At 42.8% G+C, this 23967-nt stretch overlaps 1 protein-coding gene across 1 annotated transcript; it reads right to left on the minus strand.

The window, feature by feature from the left end:
• Positions 1–39: 39 nt before the first annotated feature.
• Positions 40–23443, minus strand: prpf39 (PRP39 pre-mRNA processing factor 39 homolog (yeast)). The gene is made up of 15 exons (XM_063222937.1): positions 23325–23443; positions 21674–22163; positions 20750–20927; positions 20501–20626; positions 18246–18364; positions 9926–10093; positions 7609–7786; positions 6949–7056; positions 6482–6646; positions 5069–5195; positions 4143–4465; positions 1779–1963; positions 1350–1424; positions 1062–1170; positions 40–601 (listed from the first exon to the last, which is right to left on the minus strand). The coding sequence occupies exons 1-15, from the start codon at positions 23335–23337 to the stop codon at positions 518–520; spliced, it is 2448 nt and encodes an 815-aa protein (XP_063079007.1). The 5' UTR covers positions 23338–23443; the 3' UTR covers positions 40–517.
• Between the last annotated feature and the right edge of the window lie 524 nt (positions 23444–23967).

Raw genomic sequence — 23967 nt, forward strand, 5'->3', positions numbered from 1 at the left:
GTTCTTCGTTGGCCAAAGTGCAAACACACACCCCACACATGAAAGTAATGATATCACTTTATTATGAAATTCAAAAATTAAAAAAAAATCTTTTTGCCCCAAAACACATTCAAAAGGATGTTGAAGAAATAAAATAATAGCAAGGGGTTCAGTATGCTTTTCAAACCTTCATTTTGTTCAAACACAACCAGATTTCTTAAAAGGCAGAGTTCACTCCAGGCTAAACCATTTCCAAAAAAAATAAAAGACAGAAAAGAATCTCATCCACTCTGTTGCTTCACATGTGAGGGGAAGGCAAAGTAAAATAATTTGAAGATACACAAATATACAAACACACACACACACACGGCCAAACACGCATGGGGGGGTTAGGGGTGAAATGCTGACGTCGATTGCGGTCGCCAGGTACAGTCTGGTGGTCATCAGGGGCAACACGCTGGCGTCAGCAGGGTTAAAAAGGGACGCTGTCTCTGTCCACAGCCTCCCGTCACTCCGTCACGCCAGGTTGTCCTGGAGATCATGTGGGGGGAGGAGGGTAGTATTGGCTGTACTGGGCGTACTGGTTATACTGGCCCCAGGTGTTCTGGTAGCCATATTGCTGCTGAAAGAGATAAGCAGAGAGATGGAGGGAGAGAGAGAGGGGAGGAGAGACAAGGAGATGGAGAGGAAAAAAAACACTTTATTAAGTAATACAGGATGTTGATCTGCAACCCAAAAGTAAGTCATGATCTGTGTATTTTGTTAACAACTAATGTGCATTATAATTGGGTGAGTGTAAAGCTGGGCTCAAAATATACAACTTCAAAAACAGATTTTTACATCGGGTTCAGCCACACACATTAAGAGAATCATATCCGTCAATCTTATCTCTGATCGTGAACACTGGGACAATGGCCAACGTTGTATTTCGAGTTGTAAATACCAAACAGTGTTTGATAGAGACGAAGAAATCTTGCACAGTCCTTGGGGGCTTAACGTTCCACTGATTGTCGTAGGGGTAGTTTTCAGCCGAGAACCGGGCCGATAGTCATGTGGCCTGGTGTGTTGCTATAGTAACTGACCTGGTACCAGTTGTAGTTGTAGGCCTGTTGTCCCGTCTGCATGTCCGGCGTCACCTGATTGGTCGAGGCCTCATCGATTTTCTGCCGCTTGGTGTCAGGCTCTTGGGACCTGAGGAAGACAGAAACACGCAGAGCTTTAGTATTTTACTTGACTTACTGAACACAGAGTAATTCTACTCTGCAATTACCCCAATGTCTAGGTTAGTGAGTGGCATAAATGCATGCTACAAATTTGGGAGTTAACCATGACCTTGGGCACCTAAACACACCATGACCTTGAGCACCTACCCGTTCTCAGCTTTCCTCTTCGTAGAGTCACTGTCCCGCAGCAACTTCTGGTGCTCCTCATACGCAGCTACGAGTCTGCAGACAGAGCAAGAGGAGAGACAATGTCTATTACAGTAACATTCTATTTATTACATTACAATACGCAGCTGCAAGTCTGCAGACAGCATGAGAGGCAATGTCTACATTCCATTACAATGTAATTATCTGCAGCTATGGAGACTGCCTACAGGTCGCGTGTTGATTTGAGAAAATCTGTGAGAAAATACGGTGCTTTTTATTTTTTAGGACTTTAAAGTATGTGTGTACATCGACATCCAGCTGAACACAGTTAAAACGCATGAACAGGAAAAAACATGTAGTTATATTTATCGCATGAAGTTAAGTTTAAAACACAAATGATAACATGTTCAGGAGTTTAAAAGCACGTACACGTTGACGTCGCTGCCGAAGTCCTCGAGGAACTCGACCTTGCGCTGTGCGAAGGTCAAGCGGGCCTCCAGGGGCATGGAGCTGCGGAGCGCGCGGTCGAAACACGCCACGATGTCCGCCTCATTCTGCTGCACGTCACCGCTGTACTCCAGCTCCAAAAGGTTCAGGTACAGCTTGGGGCTCGCCTGAGAGAGAGAGAGAGAGAGACACACACACACACAGTGTTACTGAGGTACAGCTTGGGGCTTGACAGACAGACAGACAGACCGTGGGACCTTACTGACACAAACATATACCGTACACACAGTGTTATAGAGATGTGTTTATGAAAGGGAGAAGGCAGGTTTATAAGTAAGTAACACTACTACTCCCATGACGTCCGCAGTGAGGTAAACAGTTCCAACACTCATCAGTTAAGTTTGGGTTTTGTTTTGACATTTCTCCTTGTTGCTCCTGTGCACCTCCTTACCTGAGCACTAGAGTCCTCACCTGCCCTAACCATTCTCCCCATCACCACACCCACAACACACCTCACCTGGGGCCTCATGTACAAAGACCTTGGTAGATTTCCTACTGAATCTTCACGCAAGTGAAAATCTGAAAAAGAGGCATTTGCACCTAAAATTTCAAATGTATCAGTCATAAACAGGTTTTCATGCTGATTCATGTGGTAGGTCCGATTTCACACGAAATTCTGTACACATGCACTTTTTCATGTTAAGTCAGTATAAGTAAATCTGAAAATTAGTGTGAAAAGCTACTTTTTTTGTGGACAGGTTTTGTACCTGAGGTTCCTGGGGCCTCATTTATCAAGCGTTCTTAGGCACAGATCTGTGGGTGAAGCGTGCGTGCGATCATTCCTGAGCAAGTGTGGGATTTATGAACATATACTTGAACGTAGAACTGTGCCTAAATCTACGCACACCTCAGACCATGCGTGCCAGTGGAAGAAACACGAAATTGCAAACAAGGTACCGTGCAAGGTACAGTTTACTTTGAATGACAATGGAGTATGACAGTGTGCTATTTTACAGAGTTTTCGTCCATGTGTGTCTCCTTTTACTTATTTTGAAACACCGTCCTCCTCCTGTCAAAAGCACCTCCACTTCTGCCGCGGAAATGTTTCTATCTCCACACTTCCCGCCAGCGCTTCGACTGGTGCGTGTCCGCGTGTGTTCATGTGTGTCCAAACAGGGTGGCGCCTTCGAATTAACATGGTATTTGAATATATTTCAATACCATGTATGGTTACTTGGAGGCGTTTCGGGATGCAAATTACCCCGAATGCGCGTGTGCACAGTGATTTGGAAGGTGTGAGATTTATCATGCAGACGTGTGCGTAGGAGTAGCTAACGCACGTTTGATAAATCCCGATTCATCTGTACTTGCGAACATTCTAAATTTCACTCGTAAGACACAATTTAGAAGACATTCTACGAACTGATGATAAATGAGGCCCCTGGTCCTTCTTCATGGCTTCCAGCAGCCTCTTCTTGACAGTGCATGCATTCCAATATGCTTGTGGCCTCGCCCCGCCTTCTAGCCCCACCTCCATGGAGAAAACAATTAAGTTTCCCCGTGGTCAGCCTAGCCAAAACAATTTTTGGGGGACTATTCTTCATTCACCGTCCAGTTTGCAAATCAAAAAGTGACTTTACAATTGAGCTTTTGCAAGATATTGAAATATAATGCTGCTGTCAGTGATGTCATCATGACATATTACCACCTGGTACGAGGCCACAAGCACAAGTGGAGGACGCGAGGTCGCATATTAGAATGCACCCATTGGCTTTGCTCCTCTGCACCTCCACCCCCTACCTCCCCTCATATCCACACCCGCTTCCTCATCTGTCCTTTCCAACCCCCTAACCTGCATACCAGTCTCCTCACTACACCTCATCTTTCTCGATGGCTTTGAGGAGCACCTTCTTGGCTTTGCTCTTCTCCACACCTCCATCCTCTACCTGTCCACCTAGTAGTGGCGTCAACAATAATCGATTCGACAATGTATTGCAATGCGGGGCAGGAACATTCCATACGGCAAAGGCCATAGTCGATGTGGCATATGTTTAAGTGTCCATTATTTCCGTGGGCATAAATGGAAGCACTTAAAAGCTTTGAAAACTGCAAAATGATACACAATTAACACCCAATAACATGCTGTTCAGTATCTGACTGCGTGTATTGGCTCATGACTGATGAAAAATGTGCCTTGCTTTCAGTAGAAATGTAATGCATTGCAATGCATCGAAGAATCGGACTGAAACAATTCGAAACGTTACCTCCCGAATCTTAATCGAATCGAGAGGGCAGTGCCAATGCACACCACTACCACCTATTGCATACCCAGAGCGGTCTCCTCACCTGGTCTTTCTCGATGGCTTCCAGAAGCACCTTCTTGGCTTTTCCTTTGCTCCGCTGCACCTTCATGAGCTGCCTGGCGAGCTTGACGGCGTAGAATGAGGTGGTGGTGGCGTGGCTGGCGGCGTCCGTCTCTACTTCCTTGCTGATCTCGGTGCCGTCACTCTGCGCCGATCCCGTCACCATGGCGTCTCGCAGCAGGGCTTCCGCCTCCTCCAGGTTGCCGTGGCGACGCTCCAGGCTGACGCGCCGCAGCCGCACCATGGCCAGGCCGGGCACCGCCTCTTCCAGGCTCTTGAGGACGCGCCGGGCCTCGTCTATGCTGCCTGCGAAGAACACAGGGGTATTAATAGGAGTACAGCTTCTCTATGCTGCCTACGGAGCACAGAAGAGTAGTATTAATAGAGGAGCCTTATCCATGCGGTCTGTTAAGGACACAGGAGTAGTATTGGTAGGAGTGAGGTGGAGTCTATGTTGCCTACAGAGAATAGGACAATATAGTAAGGGATCTTTACACAAAACACAGAGGAGTAGCATCAAAGGATCATCTAATACAGTAAGATAAGTCAAACTCCGCCTACCCAGTGCAAAGGAGTGTGCTCAAGTTCGGTCTCCTAAGGGGGCGCTGTCCCCCTCCTTATCCTTTCTGTGTGCGCTTTCGTGGCGGCTAGATGTGCGATACCGCCATCTACAGCGCTAAGGGAACTACATTTGTTCTCGACCAAAAGAGGTCTCCTAAAGGAGTGTTCACCTGACATCACATACATCCCAGAAAAGTATGGGATTGATGCATTTTACTCTACTAAGAGATTCTTTGGCAGCAGTAATAGGAGTCGGGTGGAGTTTTTGCTGGGTGCTGTTGGTGTGTACTATATGTGATGGGTGTGGTGCGTACAATATTGGCTAGTGCTGGTGGTGCGGGTGCTTACCTTGCTGTTCCTCGAAGGCGGCCCAGAGCAGATGTACAGTGGGCTTCTTGGGCAGGTGGATGGTGCAGGCCTTCTTATAGACGTGACGAACCCCTTCAATACTGTAGCCCTCCAGGTACTTGGCATACTGACATAGGACAACAGGAGAGCAGAGCAGAGCAGAGCGAGAGAGAGAGCGAGAGAGAGAGAGAGAGAGAGAGAGAGAGAGAGAGAGAGAGAGAGGAGACGAAACAGAGAGAAAGAGGACAGAGGGATAGAAAGAGGACAGAGGGAGAGAAAGGAGCGAGAGGAGAGACCAGAGGGAACAGTATAGAAAGACAAAAAGGGGAGGAAAGCAAAAAAAAAAAAGCACAACAGAAAGATGAGCCTTTTCTTTCCATGCCCTACGCCACAGCACGTGTGAATTTCCATTGACAAGAAGAAGATGATGTTTTTTTTTTAGAATTTCAGTTTAGAACCCGTCAGCACCTTCTGTGGGCAGCACTATCACAGTAAAAACTGTCTGAAAGGTACTGGGGCTGGTAGTGGTTGTAGCGGAGCGGAGTGGAGGAGGACGCGAGGGCACGCAAGGAAGCGAGGGGGCAACGCGCCCCGCAAATCGCCCTGATGCAGACTCAAATCGCGCTGCCCAGCACAGCACCTAATGCAACATATACAGTCAAATCATCATCGTTACACACACACACACACAAACCAAACCAAACCAAACCATGCCTAGCCGGCCTGGAGTTTTTTTGTTTCTCTGTTTTTTTTGTTTTGGAAGTGAAATGTTTTTGAGGGTTATAAGATTGGGGGATGGGGTTGCAGAGGCGGAACTGGACTGACAAAGTAAAAAGTATGAGCCCTCAAATTAACTGGGCCACACAGCTCTCATACTGTTTAATACAGCAGTCTGGGTCAACTAACCAGCTATCAAAATAATAATTAGGATCAGCTGGCTTTAATTTTTTTTTACATCAACATTGCATTTAGCTGATGGTTTTATCCAAAGCCACTCCCAAGGCACAGAAGCAATGTAGAGCAATGCAGTTAGGTGCCTTGCTCAATATAGGGATTCGAACATGTAGTTCTCTAACAAGTTTGTGGCATATTTGGACTAGGGTAATGGTAAAGACTAAGCCCTGACAAAGAACATGTTTTAACATCATGATTCAAAGTTAATAAAAGCTTTTTCATGTCTTTTAATTTTTTCTTTGAATAGTATTTTGAGTTGCCTGGATTAATCCTTTTTTGTTGAATTGGACTGACCCCCTTCATCCAACATGTCTGTGAAGACACTGCAACTTTTTTGAGCTACCAGCCATCTTTCGAAAAAACAGTATGTGGCATATTTTCACTTTGTAAACCCGGCATGTCCAGCTCTGCTTTGGGGAGTGGGGGGAGGTCTCGAGGAGAGGAGTTGCCGTTGCGTACCTTGATCCAGAACTCCTCGTAGAGGGCGCAGGCGATGAGGCACCTCTCGAACAGCACCACGGCCCGCTCTGGAGTGCCGTTCTCCAGCTCAAAGTCCAGGTACTCCCGCCAGTTACTCAGCTGGGACTTCTCAAGAGGCTTCACGTGGAAATACGGACGCTTGATCTGCACAGAGAGGATAGAAAACAGGTTACACACGCGCCTACACGCTTACGCGCACACACACAATTAAGGGCAATTGACTGCAGCTTGATTGATTGGACATCCACATATTTAAATGATGCTGGGATTTCACCATTTTGGTGCAAAGGATTCTTCACCAGCAACCTTTGACAAAATCAACTCACTAACCATTAAGCCACGGCCACCATACTCAATGTATGTGCGCACACACGCACACGCGCACACAATCGCAAATTCATGCAAAGACTTGATATTCAGCGTACTGTATGTAAAAGCAAACTCACCCCCTCTTCGAAGGCCCAGCGTTTGCTAACTTCGTGTTCGTTGTGGTTGAAGATCTCCTGGCGTGCCTCGATGACCTTGTGCCTCATGTTCTCGATCTCTGTCACACGCTGCACACCAACACCAACACCAGCCGGGAGAGAAACACATGACACAACGTCAGAATAACACACACTGCCCCATCACACACAGCGGAAACTTTTTGTTTTTACTCAAATATCGTCATCACGTGTGGTGTTGGATCTTTGGAGAGAACTGAAGAGTCCAGCTACCCCAGGCGGTACCCACGGCTACGCACGGCCGTAACCAAACAACAAGCTGCCGTCCTGAGAGGAGGGTGCGAGGGAGGGAGGGAGGGGGTGTGTGCGGAACGAGACAACGCGATCGCTCGCTCGCGCGCACACACACACCACACCACACACACGTCTGTAGCAGTGGCTGACGGCCCAAGCTGTGGTTGCTGAGGAGGAGGGGGGAGGGGGGAAGAGAGATGTCGCGTCAGGTTAGCATGGCTCCCTCCCTCCACACGGGGAAGCAGAGGAGCATCACACGTACCACAAGAAAACTCTCCATGTTTGTTGAGAACTGGTGCGGGAGTGTCACCTCACACACAAACGAGTTTGTGTGTGTGAGAAGCATCCTGTGTGTGTGTGTGTGTGTACCTTGGCAGGGTCGGCCAGGTCCTCGGTGCCAGGAGGGAGCTCCTCGCCAGGCGGTGATCCCGCCTCCTCCCCGTCGCTCCCGGTTACGCTGCCTGCCGCCAGCTCCTTCCTCAGAGCCACAAACTCCGTCTCCGACAGGAAGTGCTTGGGGTTGCTGCTCTGCACATGCTCCTTAAACCTGACCAATTACAGTGCCGGGGCTCTATTATCATCATCATCATCATCATCATCATCATATCATGATAATTAAATTACAAAATTATAACATTCCAGTCATGACGATAAAAGCAATAGTAATATAAATTATATTACTATAATTTCAACACTACAAAGTTAAAGTCTACTGTACCAATTCTGGAAATAAGCTCATTTTACACCTCCCCTGGAGTTAAATAATTGAATTTAAACTTTTTGAAGTTCTTCCAGCCGTCCTCTGAGTCTAGCCACGCAAATTCTACCTCCAAGCTGGTAGTCATTGAATCTCATAGGACCAGCTAGCGGCTAGCTGGACCCATGAGACTCAATAGCTGTGTATATATGGCGCTTTTTTCGCCGATCGGAATAGATCTGATCCGATTAGTCTGATCGGAATGAAGTGTATACATTACATTGACCTCGAACGTTCGAATACCGGTCACGCGCGGTTACCAGGGACCGTGGTTAGTAACAGGCCGGGTTATATGGTTGAAACTGCGATAAATATGAAAGATTCGCATGCTTTATTTATATGAAAGTGCACCGGGAAGCAACGCCGCTGTACTTAATCTTGCGCTTATGGGCAGGTACGTAACAGCGGCACTCCGACGTGCTGTTGTCACCAGTTCACTTAAAACACCTCACAAACAAGAAAGAAGTATGTGAATGAGGCGGATCCAGGATTGGTGGGTAAAGTTGTTCTGCAGGAATTCAGCGAACAATGTGGCGTGAAAATGTTAGGATAACCAGAGCTTCATTTGTTAAAATATATGACACGATTGCGTCACAAACAACTAAGTGGAATGGAGTGTATACGTGGACCATCTGATCGGACTACACCACCTCTTCTAGTCCGATTAGAATTCTGATCCGATCAAAGAAATCTAGTCCGATCGGGCCATATACAAGGGGAATCCTGATCCGATTAAAAAAATATCCCTATTCTTATCAGATCAGAAGTGCCCATGTATACATACTAGTGGTGGGCCATCATCGGCGTTAACGTGCTGCGATTATGTGAGACTCTTATCGCGCGATAAAGAAAATATCGCACGTTAATCTATTCTCAAAATATGGGTTTGGACTTAGGGTATGCACGTCACTAGCGTTTGATTGGCAGACGCTTTCAGACTGCGCTCCAGTCGCTTCTCCTCACAACCTGCTGCTTCAGCAGACCTAATAAATATGAACAGTGTTTGCATGCTGAAAACATTCATCTCTCTGCCGTGGTAGGTGTTGTTTTGAGTGCTTTTTCATAAGTGGTAGACTAGAGAGACGTTATTGTTTGAGGTGGAGCATAGCGAGACGTTATTGTGTGCGAGTAGGCTACAGCCTGACATAGCCTACATTTCCTCACGCATTGCATGGAACACAAACAACTTCCAGAAATCTTGCCTGTGCCATAATTGCAAAACATTCCGTGTGATATGCATTTTGAAGATTGTCAAACTGAAACTGCCAATAGCCTACTCTCGCTGATGTTTGTGCTGCTATGCCCACCCCTTATACATACCTAATGATAATTGCTAGTTTGGAACTGAGATTAACGTCACGCATCAAAGACAACTACTAGAGGAACAAGAGCGAGGTAAAGCTCAATTATTTAACTCCAGGGGAGGTGTAAAATGAGCTTAACCGGTGATTATATTATCATATCATTATAACTACATATGACTTCAATCAGAACCACCAAGTTGTGAAAAACATATTTTGGGTTATTTAACTTCAAATAAGTTGACTGGATTTGCAAGTGACTAAATGGAGCTTTGCAACAAAACATTCTCTGGTTAATTTGCCAAGTCTGCATAGAGGAGGCAGACACACACACACACACTCAAAATCTGCATCAGCAGTTGCTACATCTAGAAGTGCTGACTAAATTTCAGTGAAGATACCAAGTATGTGGATATAGACGAATATAGACGAACACACACACACACACACACACACACACACACACACACACACACACACACACACACACACACACACACACACACACACACACACACACACACACACACAAACACAAACACAAACACAAACACACACACACACACACACAAACACAAACACAAACACAAACACACACACACACACACACACACACACACACACACACCTCTGGAAGTGTTGTGAGTAGAGCTGGGTGGGGATGCCCAGTACTCTGTCGTAGATGGCTGTGACGTTGGCTGGTTTGTTTTGTTCCGTCTCCCAGGCAACGTAGGCCTCCCAAAGCCGGTCCGAGCGGAAATCCGTACCTGCCGCCAGTGCTGCATGCTCATAGGTGCTGTAGACACAGACGTAGACACAGACACACACATTGTCATCTCAAAAACGACACACTCCTAATGTGTCTCTGCCTCCCCTAAATAAAGAGTACCGTATTTTCCGGACTACAAGTCGCACTTTTTTTCATGGTTTGGCTGGACATGCGACATATACTCTGGTGCGACATATATATGTTTTTTTTCTCCACGGGAGAGCACTATGTGCGCAACTAGGCCTATGTTGTGTTGCTTAATACCACTGATAGAAAAAATGTTACAACTTAGGCTACCACAACAAAAAATAGCATTTACAATGACGACTGAATAGAAATATAGCCTACCACCCAAAAGAAGTTAATATAGCCTACTGCTGAGTTCAAGCTGAAAGTAATTAAATATGCAGCCGAAAATGGCAATAGGGCAGCTGAACGAAAGTTTGGATGCAATGGAAAACTGTTTGGGGACTGGAGAAAAGCGGAGGAAAATGTGCTGATGAATACAGGACAAATGTGTTCTCGAACAACGCGCGCGCTGCGAGTCAACGGTCTTGTTACGGGCTCCATGACATTGCCAAAGAAATGAATAGGACTTTTGCGGAAGTCAGGGAGCTCGTGGATGTATCGCGTTATGCAATGCAATCCCCTCTCGTGGATTTATTTGCGCTATGCAACGCAATCTCCTCTCTATCCGAGAACGAGCGTCTGTGTTATTAAAGACAGTCAGCCGACTTCCAGGTGAAAATCGGTCATTTCCGCGAGTTTCTGACAAACGAGCACAACGTGACACTACCATAGGCTACACAACATGGATGAAATCCCCCTCACCTTTGATACCGTCATGGGCTGAAGTCTCAGAAAAGGGGGTAAAGAAAGGCGTGCTCTGGAGACGGAACAAGTTGCCTCGAACCCTCCCACGGTCCAAACGCAAAATAAAGCCGAAAATTGAATGTTGTTCTGACTACAAGGCAACATGGCGCGTTATCACTGTTTCTTCCTCTTTTTCTTTTTGTGGTTTTATGGCGGTTGGCAAACCATCTTAGTTGGTGCATTAGGCTACCACCACCTCTGAATGCGTTGCCACTGCTTCAGATGCTGGTTTAAAACAATGCCGTCTTTGAGCAGCAGCTTACCATGCGCCAGTTATCACAACATAGATTCCATGGATAGAAGAACCTTTCAAAAATGTGCGACGATTAGTCCGGTGCGACGTATATATGTTTTTTTCATCTTCAAAATGCATTTTTGGGCCGTTGCGACTTAAACTCCGGAGCGACATATAGTCCAAAAAAAAAATACGGTAGTGTAGTGTAATGCTAGCCTGGCGACGCCATCCATGTACCCCACCCAAAGATTTTGGCTCTGCACATCGTCTGGCAAAAGCCTCGAGCTCGGTTCTCTCAGTGTTTCGCCAATCAGCAAACAGTTGAGAGTGGTGACGTAGAACTCACCCGCAAGCTCCGTTACTGATTGGTTAAGGTAACTATATTCACACTTTCGTTTTGTTATTTGTATACTTTTGCGACACTATAATGTAACAGGCATGCTAATAAAGCACAATATGGGTTTTAATTTGAGTTTGGAACTTCAATTAATTTAAATGATTGAGTAAGATCAGACCATCTCCCATCGTCCACGGATTCCTCATTGCGGTAGCACTTTACAATAACCTTCCGCTATAAACAGTTAATAAACAGTTAGCAAACAGTTAGCAAACAGTTAACTATTAGTTAACTAAAGGTTTACTATACATTTATAGGTGCATACTAAACACTTACAAAGTTTTATAAATATATTTATTAGTCCTTCCATAACACTTAATAAAACATAATAATAAGTTACTTAATATATTATTAAAAATACTTTTATGATTAATTAATTAACATATCAACAGTAACTTAAAGGGACACTGTGCAGGAAATGGTCAAAAAAGGTACTGCAACTATGCTGCTCATTGAAAATGGGCTGCCTATTGCCAAATTTGATCTTTACATGGAAGTGTACTAAGTAATAAACAAATATTTTCTAGTATGGTCCAATTACAGTCATTTTTGCAGCTAAAAATGGCTATTTTTGGAAATTCAAAATGGCGGACCATGGAGAAGATCCCCCTTTTCATGTATGAAAAATGCAATTTTTCCAGTCATAATGAATACTTAGAATTTGATGGTGGTGGTAAGTATTCATGAAAAAGGTAACATTAGTGAATGGGCAGCATGAATTCTGGAAATAAACAACTAAAAATCTCACACAGTGTCCCTTTAAGCATAACAAGTGACTTATAAACTGTTAACTAATTATTACTTAATATATTATAATTATTAGTGGTAGTTTACAATTTATAGTTCACTATTAACTAAGTACTTATTATTTAATCATTAATACATTGTAATGAAATAATTTTTAAGTGTTAATATTAACTAAACTATTGTTAATTACTTATAAATCATTTAAAATATATGTATTAGTCCTTCCGTAACACTTAATAGAACATAATAATAAGTTACTTAATATATTATTAAAAATACTTTTATGATTAATTAATTAACATATCAACAGTAACTTAAGCATAACAAGTGACTTATAAACTGTTAAACTAATTATTACTTAATATATTATAATTATTAGTTGAGAGAGAGACAGAGACAGAAAGAGGGTGGACAGAGAGAAGATAAGAGAAGACTGTGTGCGCAAGAGAAAGAGAACAACTCCTCTCTGCCATTCACTCCTCCTTTCTTCCTCCATTCTATTATCATTCTCTTCTTTCCCTCTCTATTTTCTCTTCTCCTCTTGTGTAAATAGGCCTATGAGGGCCTAGTTGGCAATGGGATGGCACCTACTGTTGTACTCTTGTGGTTCAAGGCTGGTGGTCAAATATTTTGTTTTAGCAGTGGTTTTAATGTTTATTACATTAATACACAAAAAAGTGGACCTTCCCAATTTTGAGTTTTCAATCATAAACAATCTTACGTTTTATATTGGTAAATATAATTGCACCTTTAAGTTAAAGTTTCTATTGCACTGAACTGTCTTCTATTTTCAAGTCCTTGAAATAAATAAAATAAATCAGCTGATTAGGTTGATATCTTTCCTCTGTTTATTTATGCTGTTCTAGTTGTTTAATAGTCTATTTCATCTGCAACCCAGTCGACAAATGCCTATTGAAAATGTAAAATAAATAGTTTATAAAAAGCATACACAGTAAAATGGGATAATAAATAGAGCTAATTCTGGTGAAACAATGAATTAATGATGGGTTGTTATTGTTAAAAACATGACTTAAATGAATTTGAAATAGCAGAACCTTTACTGTGACAATTACGATTTGGAACTTTTATTTTGAAACCGGCTGTGGCTTCCCTTTGAGCCGTTCACTTCAGTCTGTCGTCTGCCGAGCCAGTCGAGTTTTCTTTGGAGCTAGAAACAATCAAAAGAAAATACTTAGTTTTTTATGAAGTTTAAGTTTCCTTTTGGAGTACGGAGCGTCCAGCTCTGTGAATGGTGTAAGTTTTGAAGACTAGAGGCTTCCTTTCATCGAGTATTTGTTTTGTTTCAATTCGCCTTATTCACCCGGAACTTTCTAAAGACGTTGAGGGGTACACTTCAGGGGTACACCCGGCTGCACACCCAGCTGTTTGGCGCCTCACTGCTGTGTGCCCAAAGTAGTCCTACGTCCTCAAAGAGAAATAAATCCTACCGTGGACAGACTTTCCACCGTTTCACCAAAGAGCAGGCACTTCGGCATGAATGAATAAATTACATCAAGAGGGATCCTGGTCCATATTTCAAGGTAAGATGCATAATTATGTCCAATCATACGCATTAGCTAGCACAAATAATCTAGCTCGCCAAACTTGTCATGGCTCATGTAGCCTAATGAAGCCTAATAAAAAATATATGAATGTGTAATTACACACCGCTACATTTATTTCCAGATCGCCATTTCAAAATGATGCTTTCAATGTTGTGTTAAGCGATCCGATGGCTTACCAGATGTGTTACCAGAACCAGTAGCATACTTGTGCCAAAATTAAATTGTTTTGCTAACGAACTAAAATACATGCTGGTATTTATGATTACAGATCAACGCTGAGACCGAGGTTTGTTAAGGTCACCCGTGGTATGACAAAGCTAATAAAGGATGCTGTGCCGACTTTGTTCGCCTGGACTTCAGAGAAGCCAAAGAGGAGAATCATCATTCGCAGACCGTGGTTAGTTTGTTCAGTCATAATTCAACTGGCATGTGTTAACCAAGCCTCTTTACAAAAAAATACAAAAAAACCTGATAATTGTTTGCCATGGAATACATTTTACTTTAGACAAAAGACTTAATGCATGTGCTGGAGATATATTTGTTTGTATTGATCATGTCCTCCTGAGTCATGAGCCAATGATTTCAAACTGTGATGTCATTACATTGCATTACATTTCACTTAGCTGACACTTTCATTTTATTCAAAGCGACATGTGTCAGGGTATTGTTTACAGTCCCTGGAGTAATGTGGGTTTAGGTGCCTTTTCAAGGGCACTTCAGCCATGGAGATGTAGGGAGCGGTCAGAGGGATTCGAACCTGCAACCCCCAGATTGAAAGACCAACTCTCTTATCACTAGGCCACGGCTGCCTCACCACTAGGCCACGGCTGCCCTGTGTATGTTATGACTCTCCTGTCCTTTGTGTTTCTTTTTCAGTATGGATTCCATGGAGTATTCCATCGAGTATTTCTTCTGTTTCAATCGTCTTGGTAAGGCAACTTGTCTATTTTTCCCCATACTGTTGTAACCTAAGTCTTATATTGTCTATCACTGCCAAAGACTTCAGGTGAAACCTGCGATTTGTATTTTGTTTTGTTAATACTTAAGTTTGATGTTGGCTGGTTGAAATGAGTTCGGAGTAAGCAGACTGTATTTCACATGCTGTGATCACGCACCCATTGCGTGCAAGGTGTAATTCTCTAGGCCTATACATGGGTTCTAAATGTTGTTTATAACCTGACTGCGCGAACCTAGCTGTGCACAACTCCACCTCTGATTGTTGGAAACCGCTGTCGGTCAAAAAATTATCTCACATGTTTGGCTGCCAGTGTCTTGCCCCTCCTCATAACATTGTGTTGAACACTGTACGGGCCCATGTATAATTGCAAGGTTACCTCAATTTCAGTACACTATGTTGTTATTTCATAGTATTCACCCTGTTTACTTGATAATGGTTATTTAACTGAATGGTATTCAATGCAGTAGGAACAAAGTGTTTGCAGGTTTGCAGTTTGCATAGCTTTTCTTTTGAGAAGATTGATTTTAAATGTTGCACAGCTTTAAGTTTAAACTGATGATATTTGATAGGAATTCAACATTGTCCTGGGTGTGTAGCTTACGGCTGTAACTGCTATGATGCTTTTCTGTTATGCTGCTGTACAGCCTAGGCTACATGATGTGTCTGTCCCTATCAAATACACCAAACTTTACTGATGACATATGTTCACATAGGTGAAGTTTTTGAGCTGGATCTGGATTCTGCTGAGGATTCGTCGACTACTAGATGGCGAGCCACCCACTCATTCGAATGTGATCCTGTTCTACATGGCATATTTGGTAGGATTGTGGCCTGCTCGTGTCACATCACTGACTATGACTGACTTCAACGCCTTGAACTGAACTGCTTGAAAGGAGCTATTTTTCTTTTTGAACAACTTAAAGGAACTCTCTACATCGTCTCTTTTGAGGATTTAACGGACTGTTTCCAATTTTTGAAGGACAATTCAATTTTTTTTTTTTTAAATGTTCAAACCTTTTTTTTTTTGGGGGGGGGGTAATTGTAAATATTTAAACTTTTCAATCTCTTACTTGTGATGTTTTTATTTCATTTTGTTAATGCCCATTTTATTATTTTTCCCTATATCCTATGTTTGAATTTAAGAATGTCATTCTTCATTAGGGTTGCATACAATATTTTCTATGGATACATGATTATTTATAATGATAAATAAATAATAATTATTGTTATTATTTATGCAAGATGGACATTTGACACGAACATTATGGTTTTCCCCGTTCATTTTGCTTTGGACTGTTTCAATTCACGGGACGTCACTTTTGTCCTCCAAAGGACATTTTTGGAGTGAAGCGGCCAACTCTCTTGAATTACTGCTCTTGTCGGCTTGCGCTCGCCTCTGCGGATCTAATAAGGACATAAAAGGACAGAAACTTAATGTTTTGTGTTAAGGCTACATTTGTATGTTAGAAATTATTTTTGTATTGTAAGGGATTTTGATCTGGGAAATGTATGTTGTGACCCTGGCAAGTTCTCTTTTTTGTAGCGTGCTGGGGTTTTTTATTTGACATGCTTTAATATAAATGGTGAAAATGTTGTAGAAACATATTGTATGTTGTCTTTTAATTGGTATCTTTTTCACTCTACCCAAAGGCTAGTGTCACATTCTGTAGCCCATTGATTCTGGCCTACCGTTGACGTGTACCATACTCAGTAGTGGGTAACAACAGTTTAACATCATTGATAATTCTTTTCTCACTTTCTAACAGTGTGAAAATGTATTTCTTGAGACCAAGTGAAAATCATTTGTACTGTGATCATTTCTAGTGATACTGTCCAATTTCTGGAAATAGGCTCATATTACACATCCCCTTGAGTTAAATTATTGAGTTTTACCTTTCTCCTCCTGTATGTTCAACCGTTCTAGTATGGCAGTGCAAATTTTACCTCCATGCTAGCAGTTAACATTGAGTCCTATGAGACCAGCTGGCGGCTAGCTGGTCTCAGAACTCAATGTTAACTGCTAGCTTGGAGATAAAATTTGCACTGCCGTACTCAGAGAACGACAAGAAGTGCAGATAAAACAAAAAATAAGGGAAAGGTAAAACTCAATAACTTGACTCAAGGGGAGGTGTAAATATGAGTTTGTGTCCAAAAATGGGACAGTATCACTTTAATGTTACATATTAACTAATCTCAACCAACTTCACCATAAGGTTCCCCATTCTGAATGTTAAATATTAGTTATATATTAATTAAGCTCAACCAACTTCACCATAAGGTTCCCCATACTGAATTTTAAACATTAGTTATATATTAATTAAGCTCAACCAACTTCACCATAAGGTTCCCCATACTGAATTTTAAACATTAGTAAAACATTAGTAAAGCTCAACCAACTTCACAATAAGGTTCTCAATGCAGAATTTTAAACATTAGTTATACATTAATAAAACTCAACCAACTTCACCATAAGGTTCCCCATACTGGATTTTAAACATTAGTAAAACATTAGTAAAGCTCAACCAACTTCACAATAAGGTTCTCAATGCAGAATTTTAAACATTAGTTATACATTAATAAAGCTCAACCAACTTCACCATAAGGTTCCCCATACTGAATTTTAAACATTAGTAATACATTAATAAATACTATACATAATAATTATTAAATGATTTATAAGTAATTAACAATAGTTTAGTTAATATTAACACTTAAAAATTATTTAATTACAATGTATTAATGATTAAATAATAAGTACTTAGTTAATGTTGAACTATAAATTGTAAACTACAACTAACAATTATAATATATTAAGTAATAATTAGTTAACAGTTTATAAGTCACTTGCTATGCTTAAGTTACTGTTGATATGTTAGTTAATTAATCATAAAAGTATTTTTAATAATATATTAAGTAACTTATAATTATGTTCTATTAAGTGTTACGGAAGGACTAATAAATATATTTTAAAACTTTGTAAGTGTTTAGTATACACCTATAAATGTATAGTAAACCTTTAGTTAACTAATAGTTAACTGTTTGCTAACTGTTTGCTAACTGTTTATTAACTGTTTATAGCGGAAGGTTATTGTAAAGTGCTACCCTCATGGCTTCTGCCACACTGATTGACGGAGTCAACAGTCGGCTATTCGCCCAGGCTAGTGTAATGCAGGATAGTCTAGTGAAATGTAAAGTGCTATTAGGGATGTCAACAATTAACAATTAATTTTAGTCTATTAAAATGTTTATCCATTTTTTTTTAATTATTGCAATTAATCGACAATTCGACGGGTGAGAGACCCAGGTGAAATGCGTATGACGACAGTCGTAAGTCGATTGATATGGTCAATCATGTAGTACAGTGTAATGCCATATAGTGTAGTGTAATCTCGGGTGCTACTTACGCCCTGATGCGCCCCTCTGCTTCGCCGTCACTGGTGTCCTGGTTGTCCTTCACGAAGGCGATGTAGTGAAGCCACAGATCCACACTGAGGGGAATGGCCTGCAGACCTCGCCTGTACACCTGAACACACACACACACACACACACACACACACACACACACACACACACACACACACACACACACACACACACACACACACACACACACACACACACACACTTATCATAATGCTGTGTGTATGTGTAGGTCCGTGTCCTCGCCTTTACAGCTGAACACACACAGGATATAACCGGGTATTGAGAGGGTCTGTGGATGCAATGTGTGTTCATACTGTGGCTGATCATAAGTGCCTGTCTGATATTTATAGAACCCACAATACATAGGCACACAGGCATTACAATGGCTTTGGTTTGTGGTGATGTGCGTGTGCGTGTGTATTAAGTGACAAAGGGTCATAACGCTTCATATTTTTTTCTTTGTGTGCAAGAATGTTAACGCACTTTGGCGACTGTACCATCACTTATTATATGGTGTGACGTCATCGGTCGAATGCTCCATTCATTTCAACGGGGCTCCCCAACGTTCGCACGTCTGTTATTTTTCGATAACGGATGGGTTGGTCTATAACAGACAGCTGTCAATGGCAACAAGACTTTTCACTGCTAAAGCGACTTTTCAACAAGACTCTAATCAGCTGCTGTGATAGACAACACCTGTTGTCCTGGCTACCTAGCTGTTGCCTAGCGGTGTTCCACAACGGCACTGTTTTGTTTTGCGCAGCAACAATCTTAACATTAAATAGGCCTAAAGAAATGTCCCCGCCATGTGTGAATCATTTAAGTATATCCATATAATAAGCGGGTTAACTTTCGGCGAGTCGGTCGCTTTGTGGAATAGCAGCACTTCAGAGAGAACAAGACCCCTCCGCTCCGCGTTGGGGTCTAAAGATTCTCTCTGTCGTGCTGCTATTCCACGGTAGCGACCTTCTCGCCGAACGTTAACCCTTACATAATACATCTACTTGACTGCTGATTATACAGTGTGATTTGGACTGCATCCAACAAAATGGCTGACAGTCGCACCATTTGCATTGTATGCAGCGATCACACCAGTCAGCATGCACTACAGGTCCTTAGGCCACGAGCACATTAAAGAAAGGGCACAGCACCAATACAGGTCATGTTGTGCCTATTCAACTCACATCACACAATACGTTCGACAATGCTGAGTGATGTTTCTGTGACCTGTTCAAGCCACTACAAACAAAAGCTTTTAGGTGACCTGAGGCTGATGGCCTGAGAACGTCCACTTTAGACGGCTAAACATGTGAAGACCACACAAAGCTGCTTGTTGACTCGTATAAAGCAACATGTGAGGACTGCACAGGCTTCTTGTTCATGGTAGCTAGCTAGGCAACATTTGGTTCTTTTTTGCTAGCAGTCAAACATGTTGAAGCATCCGCTTCCCTTGTATTGTTATTTGTTGTCATGATGACGGGAGACATTGCCCTTATAATCTAATTCTGTTTTGTTGCCTAAAACTCAAACGGCATCAATAACACTGAGACAACACAGACCATAATGTGTGAAAATAAAGTACTTGACTATTGGAGCAACATACTGGAAACAACTTACAAACAACTAGACTGCATTCCCCCACAAAATGAAATAAAGGTATAATCAAGTATTTGATGGTGTTTGGTGCCATACATGGACATCAGTCAAAATAAAAAGTTTAGTTGTAGGCTAGTGGACGTTTTTTCCGTAGCTTGAAAGACCTTCCGCCGTTTCCAGAGAGACAGCTTAAGTGTAAATTCAGAAGGGATACATCTATGGAGAGGGGACCTGTAGGCCCAGCAGTCACGTGCCAAGTGTGGTAGGCCATTACTGCCAGAACAAGGGGCAGCCATGGCCTAATGGCTAGAGACGTGGTCTTAAGATCAGAAGGTTGGACTCCAATCCCAGCTTTACCTCTCCCTACACCTCCATCCACGGCTGAGGTGCCCTTGAGCAACTGTAAATCGCTTTAGATAAACACAACAAATTTTGGGAGACTGTTCTTCACTCACCCTCCCGATTGACAATGAGAAAATTACATTAGAATGCGCTTCTGCAAGATATTTAATTGAACTTCTGTCGTCGTTGACGTCATCACGAGGCCACAGGCAGGCAAGTGAGCAAGGGAGGACGGGAGTTGATATTTGCAGGTGCACATGGCTGTTTCCAGCACGGGAGGGCTGAGTGTCCTGCTCACCTCGTCTGCTATGTGCACGTTTCCGTTCTTCTTCTCGATGTCTGCAAACTTCTTCCAGTAGCCGTAGCAATACGGGTAGTGCTGGAAGAATGCATCGAACGCCTTCTGAGCCGCCGCCAAGTGATTCTGGAGGGGGGAAAGGTCAAATATTACTATGAGAAATAAAGATGGGATTTTACTGTTAATATTCTACTACACTCTCAGATACACAGATCATATGTTATTGTTTTATTATTATTATGATCCCACCTCCTGCTCCACATACTGCAGTAGGTAGACCCAGGCGTTAAAGTCCTCCACGTTTTCCTCCACCACCTTGTAGAGGCGGTCGTATTCCGAGGGGAACGGAGCCTCCGTCTCAACCCTAGCCTCGGCCTCAGGTTCGACCACTCCATCTGGCGCTCCACTCGCATCCCCCGCTTTGGCGCTGCTCAATTACACACAAAATCAATATGAATTTTGTGTGATGAACACTCAAAAGCATGACGATTCAAACAATGGTTTTAAATTAGCAACAAACATTAATTTAGTATTTCCCTCACACTGTCACTGAGAGTTTTTTTAAAAGTGCTTCGGTTATACAATCATATCAGATAACATTGTTATACTTGAGTGCTTTTGTTTATAAACCATGAACCAACTTCCTTCCCTCTTCCAATGTGCCAGTGTAACCTGTGGAGTCAGCAGGGCAGTGTGGATGAATCATGCGCATGAGCTACCAAAAATTAAGTAATCACACTGTTGGCATTCCAAAGGATGATTCTATGCACGTCCAAGTTAGACAATTCCGACAGAGAAGCGACTAACTTGAGCGCTAGATTATGGTGCAGTTGGCAAGATTCCTACAACTTTAAAGATATGTATTCATACGAAAGGTAGATATATTCATACACGGGAGATAAGCGGAATACCGGCCTCTGAGATTGAGGTTGAAGTCCTAGCGGAGGCAACAATGTCTCCGTGCTGCACACATGCCGCATCTAAGCCTCCACCTCGCCATTAACTTCATCAATCGGATCACCTCGTTGGCCGTTGCCCCTTACTTAATAGCACAGCCTTAGCCCTCTCTCCCTCATAAGTTGTTTCAATTCGATTAGATAAATTAATTCAATTCGTGTAAGGAGAGTGAGTCGAATTGCATCATGATTAAAATTCGATTATGTGCCTCCTTACCCCTCTGTCTCTCTCTCCCCCTCTCCCTCTCCCGGCTCAGACAGCACCATAGGTGTGTCCTCCTCCTCCCCAGGCTCCGCCTCCTTCACAGCATCCTCCAGCTCCATGTTGGCAGGGCTTCCAGTGGTGGTGGCAGCGAAGGTGGTGGTGTGGTCGGGCAGCTCCTCTGTTTCCTCTTCTGGTTCGGCAGGTAGCGGTGACGGCGGCAGCGGTGCTGGAGCTGCCATCGGCGGCGACTCAACGGTTACTGCTACGGCCGCAAGTGCAGCTGCAGTGTCATTGTCGGAGTCCGGCTCCTGCATGGCGGCGTCGCCCCTCATCCCTGCCTCTTCCTCCTCCTCCTCCTCTTCCTCCAGTCTCCGCTGCCTCTTGCGGCCACGTTTGGACTTGCGGCCACCCTTCTTGCTCTTGGGGGGCGTGATGTCGGCCAGGTCCGGTTCCCCCCCGCCATTCTCCGGCCCGTTTGAGTCCACCATCTCAGTCATGGGCTCTGCATTTGGAGAGAAAAGTGCACAAGACACACAGTATTATTAATTACAACGGTACATAAACACACATGACATCTGAGGTTTACTCCTGAACCACCTTAGTATCGGCCCATAGGGCGTAAACGGTGCACAGCACACACAGCATTATACAGACACACACAGTATTGCATACAGTATTGCATGGGCTCCTCGGACATGGAGAGACAACAGCACACATTGCATAATATTATTACATGTATTTAAAACATGTAAAATATAAACATGGACTTGGATAACACTTCATCTGGGAAGACAACATCGACACTTAACACATGTTGCACTATGTCAGAAGCAAATACAACAGCATAGTACGTACAGACTTGTCACGACTGTACATTTACAATGCCAAGTACACTGGCTGATAACATAGCTCTACTGGACAGCCGATCTTGCTACTTATGGCCGAATAAATGTATTGTGATTGTAAATTAATTGTTAAACCAGTTAAACACGAAATAAGAAAAAAAAAACAAGTGGCAATTACTTGAAATTCAGGAGACGAGGAAAGTTGGAGCCATGTAATAGTTTTCAAGTGACAACAAAACTGATATGGGCTAGAATGCCTTTTGAGCTTCTGTCTGTTTACCTACTCTGTGCCCTGAAGTTGATTTGACATGTTCGACTAACACCGATATGCCCAACGTCAACAAAGCTGGCCTGGCACTGTACTAAAGTTATTTAGTGGAATTTGAGTTAAGTGTGTGGTAACAATGGGGTACAGCTTGGGAGACTACTTCAAGTTTACCATCCAGAGTGCTAACAAGAACGTCATCTGCTAACTTTCTTAGCAACGATAGAACCACGAGTGAGCGCCAAACGTTTCGGTTAGCTCAGAACTCGCACAACAGACACGACGCCATGCCAGGAAATCACAATATATCGTATGAATGAATACTGTTAGTTTCCTTCAAATGGAAAATGAAATGTGCTAGTATCATGCACGCATGTAACTATGGTGGTGAGCTAGCCAGCTTGATTACCAGGCCTGTCTGGGTTAACGCTAATTAGCTAGCCTTGCTAGCTTTACACACCACACTTTCGTCTCCAGCTCAACGTTGTTTAACATTAGTAACAAGGGTATACGACAACCCCAGAATATCAGAGGGTTGTTATTTCTCACTTACCGGTGTCTTCCATGAAATAAGAATAGGTAATGTACAAATGTAGACTACTTTGTAGTTATCTAGCGAACATGTGTCTGTGTCTGAAATTTCATTCTTTGGTAACTTCACCAAGAAGGACAAGATAATACTGCGCATGCGTACTAGGCTACTAAAAGTACATAAGGGGGCGGGTCTCCCACGAGCAGACCACAGACCCTGCACACAGACCTAGCAGACTGCCACGCAGGAAATAGATCGCTACAATGTATCTGATTCCAGCACTGCTACTTTGTATCATTTTATGGGCATACATGTGGCCACCCTAGTATAGGCTGCAGCTTTTCATAGACATGCATATCTGGCGTAGAGCCTCAGCCCATACGCCTATAGCCTATTGGTTAGGAAACTAATTTGGTTAAAGTTTTCTTTTATTTGGTTATCGTAATAAACCACGTCTCCTATTGTACTGCAGCCAAACGTTCATTTTGGTCACTTAATCCCTTTATGAATCTATTCGCAAAGAAAATTAGGAATATTCATGAGTGTTTTGAGCAACACTTAGGCTCAAACTGGAGGAAATATGAAAAGAGAATGTAAGATAGGCCTAAAGTCAATGCAATTTCATAATGTCATGCCACACAGCCCTCTCTGTATGCTATTATTG

Source organism: Engraulis encrasicolus, chromosome 18, assembly GCF_034702125.1.
Source record: "Engraulis encrasicolus isolate BLACKSEA-1 chromosome 18, IST_EnEncr_1.0, whole genome shotgun sequence".
In the NCBI taxonomy this organism is placed as follows: Eukaryota; Metazoa; Chordata; class Actinopteri; order Clupeiformes; family Engraulidae; genus Engraulis; species Engraulis encrasicolus.

Excerpts from the sequence above, each read along its gene's own strand:
- prpf39 (XM_063222937.1), bottom strand. Across the intron at positions 7,787-9,925 it reads TACTCACAACACTTCCAGAG|GTTTAAGGAGCATGTGCAGA; the intron begins GTGTGTGTGTGT and ends GTAATTGGTCAG. Across the intron at positions 5,196-6,481 it reads ACGAGGAGTTCTGGATCAAG|TATGCCAAGTACCTGGAGGG; the intron begins GTACGCAACGGC and ends GTCCTATGTCAG.